This window comes from Coccomyxa subellipsoidea (genome assembly GCF_000258705.1).
Source record: "Coccomyxa subellipsoidea C-169, whole genome shotgun sequence".
NCBI classification, from domain to species: Eukaryota; Viridiplantae; Chlorophyta; class Trebouxiophyceae; family Coccomyxaceae; genus Coccomyxa; species Coccomyxa subellipsoidea.
Window position 1 is genome coordinate 239,068 of NW_005178022.1, and position 8,399 is coordinate 247,466.

The 8,399-nt window shown below is 54.7% G+C and overlaps 1 protein-coding gene across 1 annotated transcript; it reads left to right on the plus strand.

Moving 5' to 3' along the window:
- Positions 1–76: 76 nt before the first annotated feature.
- On the plus strand, positions 77–8,399 carry COCSUDRAFT_59771 (hypothetical protein; the record flags this gene model as incomplete). Its single annotated transcript, XM_005643329.1, has 14 exons — positions 77–102; positions 1,097–1,197; positions 1,569–1,815; positions 2,171–2,375; positions 2,567–2,711; positions 3,037–3,179; positions 3,515–3,673; positions 4,620–4,796; positions 5,231–5,630; positions 5,861–5,974; positions 6,180–6,352; positions 6,691–6,913; positions 7,621–7,852; positions 8,249–8,399. The coding sequence occupies 14 exons, from the start codon at positions 77–79 to the stop codon at positions 8,397–8,399; spliced, it is 2,496 nt and encodes an 831-aa protein (XP_005643386.1).

Genomic DNA, 8,399 nt, shown 5'->3' on the forward strand with positions numbered 1-8,399 from the left:
TGCGATGCGATCCGTTTGAATGATATCAAAGCGATGATGTGCAGGTCCAGGAACAAATTTTGAGCAGTCCCGCGAAATGGCAAAGCGCAGCTGCGTGAACTTGTCTGCACGGCGTTCCTGCGCCAGTGCCAGCACGAAATCTTGCAAGTCAGATGTGACAATGATACCTGGACGTTGGGGGCTTAGCCATCTCACCGATTTGCAAAACGTATGCTGGCGTCTCAATCGTGATGTAGGTCCGCGCACGGCGTTGAGACACTTTGTTCTGGTCATGTAGTCAGCCGTCACTTCTCCATTGCAAAGTGACCAGGCCAGTACTAATAGGTGCGATATAGACAAATATCATTGAACAGATACATTATCGCCCAAACGCCTCTTGGGATAGTGAGTAGCAGATAGATCGCTCATAGTGAAAGTCACTTAAGGTGGATTGGTAAAGGGGCTTTTCCCATTACATTGCATCACCGCTGATCAAGATGTACATCTCTTTTATGAAGTGGCTTGGCAAAGGTTTTCCTGTTCAAGCAACTCGCAGTGTGCACCTGATATAACAGCACCTAGGGATTCCCACACCTCAAGTGATCGCAGAGGTGTTGCTCGTGTCAGGTGAGACCCGTAGAAGCAGATGAAAAGGTCATCAAATTCTCTGAAGTCAATGTCGATTTCTCAGGTGAAGGCATGCAGATCTTCAACAGTAAGGGACACCTGCCTGTCCTGGGCCAGAGGCCTTGCATGCGCACAAGCTCAAGGCTGAGCCCCAGCAATGTACCTAGGATTGGAGCAATCTCACGTCTGCTTCCTAGCCGGAGATATACTGGGAGCTACGCAAAGAGTGCTGACTTTGAGGAATCTGGGCTGCCACCACCCCCGTGAGTGCCATCGCCAGCTGCTTACACTAGTGTGCAGTGGTGGGGCTGAGAGAATCTGTGCTGTGCATGCATGCCTTTCTCCGATGGCCTGACTCTTTAAATTAATCCCAGGTGATGTCCAAAAGGCATCTGTGCTGTGCATGCATGCCTTTTCTCTCCAAGATCCTGATTGCAGGACCGCTCCCCACCTGATGATGGTAGTTGAAAAAGGGAGTGCACCTGAGCAGGGATGTCATTGTGGAGCTGAAAGTGGACGAGGGTGATACTCTGGAAGGCCTGGCAAAGATGTACCACCTGCCATTTGAGAAGCTGCTGGCAGCCAACAAAGGTGCACCCACCTCTGCCCACATTTCAGACAGTGTCACAGATGTATTTGCAGTGGGAGGGGCAACTGTGTGCCTAGGGTGCGGTGAAGCGGGCTTGCTACCTTGTGGACATTCCATGCTGAGCTGCCCACTGAGATTATGGGAACACCTCCTCAGCATTGGAAAACATGAAAATTTGGGCCGCTGCCATCCATGCTCTAGCCACCTTGGCAGGCCAAGACAGCTGAGTGCATGCCTCACTAGGGCAATGCTGTTCTGGCTGAGATGCGCTGTTATATAGCTTAAGGTCCCGGCCACCTGGTCTGCTACTACAAGCCTCCAAGATGCCTAGAGAGTCATTGTTGAAACAGCGCTTCTGCTGCGGACCCTGCAGGCAAAGACAAGGTGAAGGCAGGAGACAGGCTGCACTTCAAGATCCCTCTGCCAGAGGACGAGGAGGCGCTGCGCCAGCTGCTGACACCCAGCAAGGAGCTCATCAGGGAGGCAGTCCTGGAGCGTGCAGCAGAGACAGGGCAGCGCACAATCGGAGGAATTACAAAGGGAGAGCAGAATGAGGATAATAGAGTCTTCCAGGGAGTGGGTCCACAGGGCGGCAAGCACACCTATCTCGCCACAGCAAAGTGAGTCCGGTTCCGGGCTCCAGCACCTTGAGAACCCCGAAATAAGAGGACAAGTTTTTCGAATGGGCAGCTTGCAATGTGCACTATGGATCAATGCTGCAAGTGGACATGCTTTGCATGTGTTCAATTGGGCTGATGCGTGCCCGCTTGTCCTGGATCATGTGCCCACGGAGGTCACAGCTCTGGTCATGTGTACATTGGTCAATCAAGCCATTGGCTTTTTGGTGCAAAATATCAGTACATGAGGTGCACGGTGGTCTCGGAATGCATGATGTGAGACTCGCAGTGCAACTATAAAAATAGGAGACTTGGGGTTGTCTCGGAGTGCATCACCAGAGAAAGTGTGGTGTCATAGGTACTTGGGTGGCGCGGCAGGAAGAGTATTGCTGGTGGGGCTGGCGTTGTATGCTCTGGTGCGCATGGGGAAGAAGCTGACAGAAAAGGACAAGGCAGCTGCTGCCAGATCTGGCGCAGCGTGGCCGGCCATGGATGACGCCGACCTGACCACCCGGTTCAGGCTGAAGCGCCCTGAAGGGAACACCCCAGACACCCCTGTCCAGGTGAGCAGCCATGCATGCAAATGCAGTGCATGACATGGGCGTATGTATTAGAACAACGAACTCAAATGGCATGCTGCAGACTTTATTGTGCAGCTAAGTGCCTTGGGAGCAGGATATTTAATCAACCAGCAATGCCAATAGCAGGGAGGCATTGATTTATTGGTCTGAAGTACTTGATTGTGGGTTTCCAGGGCAACAGGGGAGGCGAAGCATCGACTAGCACATCTCCATTAGCCGGCGGCATTGTAGACTCTCCAGCAGCCCCAGCTGCTGCTCAGCAAAGCACTTCGTCCCAAAATTGCGCCTCTCCTGGTCGTAAGGCTGCAACTCAGAAGGGTATGCTCGGCATTCTTATGGAATGCAAGCTGTGCTTCCTGCATCCTCTGCCGTCTTCTGGGCCCTTCCAGCTTGCATCACTCAGCCGACATCAAACTTCATTCAATCATCCTGTGCAACTTCTCAGCATCCTTTGTGCAACAGCTGCAGCTGTATCGTCGGCCTTGTGCGTACTGCTCACATTAACGAGACTATGAAGAGCATCGTTGAGGTCTCAGAGAAAAGTTGTGGCATTCTTCACACATTACAATGACATCGTCGAGGTTGTGTGGGAAACTTCACACATATGAGGGAGTGTTGTTAATGGTGTCTCCGTTCTGTGCAGGAGGGGAGAGCGGCTGGAGCAGCGAGGATCCGGCGTGGCTGGCGCTGCTGGCAGTGCACTACGCAATGCTGCCGGGCAACCAGCAGCCCTGCTTCCGCGTCGCGCTCGGCCACGGGGACACGCGCGCCTGGCTCGCCTGGGAGGTGACTCCTCAATTCTCGCCTGCCGGACCAGCCTCAATCCATGTAATGTGAAATTGGGCTGCCCTGTTTTGTCAAGCGGCTCCAAAAGTCGCTTGTGCGTGCCGCAGCCTCGGAGCAAAATCCCTGCAGATGTGGTGGCTAGCATGCAGGAACATGATTCAGAAGATCTTGCTGGCTGGCTGGTGGCTGAGCTTGGTCACTGTGTCATGTTCCTGGCTGAGTACACTGTAGCCTGGCTCAGTACACTGACAGTGTAAGCTCAACATAGATTACAGAGGGGAACACGGAAAAGGTATGCTTAGCGCGTCTTGACATGGGCGGCCCGTTTTATGCAGGATCCGGACGATCTGCGGCGGCTGCTGCGGTGCATGGAGGAGAACGGCCTCGTGCCGGAGCCGTCCGCCGTCAGGGTTGTGGCCTGCCCGCCCTACGAGTACCTGCAGACCGCCGAGTACAACGGCCGCCCTGTCGGCTTTGTGCCCAAGGGAACGCTGGTAAGACCCTACACTCCTGCAGAAATCTAATCTTTGTCTTGCTACCTTTGCCTTGTGCTTGAAAACTTCTTTTGCTCGTGCAAACTCGCACCCATGTTCGAGCAATAAGCGTTCTCAAGCACAAGGCAGAGCTACTTCACAGACCGCTACCTGAGTAGAGCCCGTGCAGCCTGCTCAGAAAGAGCGCAATTTTTATGGCTGGGTTGCAGCAAGGTCCTTCTTAACAGAACGCTGTCAGACTGCCATTCGTGATGCACACAACCTAGTGTGTTGAATGTGCGTCTTGTCCTTGAGAATGATTCTGCCACAGCACCTCGCAATTCTCTTTGGGTATGATGCTATCGAGCTTTTCTTTTCTTCCCCTTTTGGAGCAATATGCTCTGACTGCGTTACGCATGCCTGCTCAATCAGGTGCAAAGTCTTTGGTGCGAGTGATGGCTCTGTAAGTGTAGGGGAGGACAGGACAAGGTTGTACTTTGCCGGTTCTATTCCATGAGAGAATGTGTACCGGTCAGATAGCCGGCCGGTTTAGTCATCTCATATCATTATTATTATCACACGCTGATCCTGCCAAGAGGCAAGGTGCGTCCTGCAGACAAGCTGCAGTTGAAGGCCGCCATAATCCTAACCCTTGTTGGACTCGCCAGATCCAAGCAAGACCCAATCAACCGTGGGCACGGTGCTCAGAATTTATATTGCTCCCCGCCAGCCGGGGATTTCTCATATACCTCAGTGAAATCACACCCCTGGTGGGCAAAAGTCCTGTGACTGTGATGTGCTGTGACGACGGAACTAACGTGCCCAAATAGAAGATCTGATGTTGTGGCATGACCCTGATGATGAGTTTGGGGTCATTGGGGTGTTTTGGGGGATCTCAGGGGTTTCTGGGAGTCCTTTATAAGTAAGACTCGACTGTTCTTATGGGGTTTGTCTTGGTGGCGCGCAGATTGAGGAGGCGTGGCACGACGAGCAGCTGATGGATGCGCTGGTGGCGGCGGCTCAGGTGGTGCCACGTCAGCCCGGCGGCGATCCCTCCTCCGCCCACTCCATCCTCTCTCGCTGGCGGCAGCGCACCGGCGTCGCCGTCGACAGCAATGATGTCCTTGGCAGCGGCGCTTGGGAGGTGAGTGCCAGTCGAATACATTCCTTGTCATGCTATTCGGCGGAGGTGTCTTGTATGCTGCACGCGTTGCATTTTTACAGCGAGGCACTCCCATCTCCTGTTGATGCTCGTTTTTGGCGCTCTGCTCTGATGCATGCGTTCCTCTTTTTCACTTTCAAGTTTCATGACAAGAAACTAGGGGCCTATGTTGCAGCCATATGTGTATGCAGCATCACACTGAAGGGAGTCCTTTCATAGAAATAGTACTGTATCATAGCTGTGGAAGATACACACTGCTTTTTGGGCTGCTTGATGTGTCGTGGGATTTTTCTTGCGCGAGTCGACATCCAAGGAGCCCTATGTTGTCTCACACCAAAAAATCCTCAGGGCAGGACAAGCGGCATCTTGCAATTACTGAACAAGAAACCTCGCTGATCAAGGGATGCGGCTGGCAGGTGCGCAGCATAGACGAGGATGAGGAGGCAGACTATTACGATTCTCTGGCCGGGGGCCGGGTGATAGAGGCCTTCACAGAACCCCTCAACGACGCCGACAGCGGCACACAACAGCCACCGCAGCGCGCGCAGCACACAGACAACGAAGCTTCATCAGCAGAGAACGCAGCGGAGCAAGATGCAGGAATGGCGGACGAAGAAGATGACCGGACGGTGTGGCAGCGGCTGAGGGGGGTTAAGCGAGGGGGCGGAGCCAAATCGGGCAACGGCAGGGCAGGCCAGAACGGGGCGGATCGCGGCGGGCGGCTGAGTGCCCGGCGCATCCTGGAGCGCAGCACCAGCAAGAACGGGGGGTCCGGGGGGACCGACCCCTTTGCTGAGATGCTCGGCCTGGGCTCAAGTGAGTGTTCTTGATGCCCTTCCCTCAAAATTCCCAATGGCAAAGCCCTGCATCAACAAGCAGCTAAACTGCCATGTTGATCAGAAATGACTCTTGGGTGAGCACTTATCAATGTGTTTACTCTATAACATTACATTACATGAGGAGGTTCTGTTCTGCGAGCTGAAGCTGCAAAGATAATGGGAGATACCTGTACGCAACCAGTTATGAGGTGGTTGTGCCTGGTGCAGGCAGCAGGAACAAGCCAGAACAGAGGGAACGCCCTGGACAGCAGCAGCAGCAGCAGCAGCAGCAGCAGCAGCAGGCGCCGTCCTCTGGAGGCCACCAGAATGGCGCACAGAACGGTGACATTCTCACACAATGTCCTGATCCCGCCCTGAGTCCTGTAATCCTCTGTGGATGATATACTGCATGGCTACATGCTCAAGCAATAATGCTGAGGGTACTTCGGTGGGGCCAGCAAAGTTGCGCGGGCTTATATGGGCTTGCTGAATGCTGCATGTCTTGGAGTGGGGTGCCAAGAAGTCGCTGAGGTTTTGTATGTAACAGGTGCCAGTGGGCAGGCTCCTGGCAGCGCTAATGTCAGCGGCTCAGCAGGCAAATCTGCTGATGTCAGCGGCTCAGCTAGCGGCTCTGCTGACGTGGATGAGCGGGCGCAGCGGTATGCGGAGATCCTGGGGAAGCAGCGTGATGTGGCCGGCTCGCACACCCACCTGGACAAGGTACATCTGTTGCCCTTGCAGCAGTACTCTGTGTGGCAACTCAAGGACACTGACATGGCAATGCAGAATCGGCCCCACAACACTGTCTGAGGGGCAGAAAAAAGTGAAGTATTATAGGAGGCTTTGAACATCATTTTACACATGCTGCACCATTGGAATTGCTGTGATGTGCCGCAACTGAATCATGCACAGTAGACAGGTATGGTGCTCAACCATCACGTTGTTGTCAGGAGGGCAGCGCTGTAATGCTTCTACAACGTCAGCTGAACTATTTTGCAGCAGTAGAATGCCGCTGGTATTTGCCTGTCTGCGAGCGCTGTAAAGAATGCAATGTGCAGGTCCGGCGGGATCCTTTGCCAGTGGAAATCAATGACGATCAGGAAGGTGACAGAGCCGCTGAGTCACCCAGTGACTCACCAGGGGCCTCGCCGGGCCCGGCCGCTGACTGGACGCAGGCTGCTCGCCGTGGGCAGCGCCTGACAGACCTCACAGCCGCTGCTGCAGCATCACAGCAGCGCAGCCGCCCGGAGAAGCACAGAGCAGGCGGCAGGAGCAGCACAGGTGTGGCCCCCTGCCAGTATTTGTATGGTCCTTTGACCTTCACATCGCCAGATGTCATGACTTTGGGGGTAAATGGGAGGGCTGTGCGGGCCACTGGTCTGGTGGTCTCAATTGGGTGTCGATGTTCTGCCCTACCCATGGAGGCATGAACCCAATCATTCCCCAGAAATGTGGTGGACTCTATTGTGGTGGTACCTGCATCGAGGACCCTTGTCCCTTACATGACGCCAGATTCACTGGAGCCCAGCCGCGCATAATTGGCTCAAAAGACACGGCATGGATGCAGCTTCCACAGCCAAATATATTTGATGCTCTATGCTCCTACACGGGTGGGAACTTGTGAAACTAGCAGGTGCACAGGTCTCGGTCTGGTGCTGTCACAATTGGGCCCACAATCGCGCCCGTCCTGGGACAGTAGTATAATGGTGTGCATCTGGTCGTTGGATGTTTAGCCCTTTTCCTCTGCAAGCGGACTGATGCGGCCATTTCGTATCTGCTATTGCTCACCGTGGGCCTCCAGACAGCCACTTATCATACCATGTGGCAGGAGCGTTCACTGAAAGCATTCTTGCCTTCAGGGTTGCAGCGAGGTACCAGAAGGAGCCTTTGCCATTTCAGTCCTCCCAACATGCCTGCACTTCATTAAATTCAATACTCAGTGGTATTCAAAGCTCCCTTTGAATCGTGGGTGGCTGATTTGGCAACAGGGCCCGGCGCGGAGTGGCTGCGGCTGCCGATGGTTTGCGTACCAGTGCGCGAGTTCCGCGGCGGCGGCTACGGGTTCCTGACGGCCGATACGGCGCCGGCGGTGGCCACCGAGGGCGGAGGGGTCGCCCCCGCAGCCCGGGCCGCCATCGTGGGATTTGCAGACCGTAATGATGCGCAGCAGGTGCAGTGGCTGTGGGACAGCTGGCCGCAGGGGGACGAAGGTGCAAACAGGTGAGCAGTACCTGAACTGGCTTGCATGCATTTGATGAAATGTGCCAACGGCTGCGCTGATCCCTGAAGGATGCGTCTTCCATGATTGAACACATGTTGGAGGCCTGGGGTGATTTGCCTGTGGTTGTGAAGCTCTCGCCTGCATGTGCACTGTGTCATAGTGTCTGGTAATGCGCCCGACTCCGCACTCAAAGATGGATCCTGCTGGTGTGTGCAGTCAGTCGGCTTGCTCTCCTGCAATACGACACCCCTTGGGTGGCACCCTTCTTTTGGAGCGCACTGATGGGCAAAAGAAGTCATGCATGGTTGAGGAGTGCTGGTGCTGCTACACACCTGTCAGTGGTAGATAATGGGAGCTCCAAAATCCAGTGGTCAAGGAGTGCTTTGGTGCTGCAGAGTGCTGCCGCTGCCGCCGGTGAAGCTGCAGAGCATGGCGCAGGAGCAGGGGTTTGAGGTGGTTGTGTTCCCCAAGGGTCTGCTGCCGCTGCGGCCGGGCATGACCGAGCAGGAACTGGGCGCTGTCTTCTCCGCCTATGCTGGCTCGTAG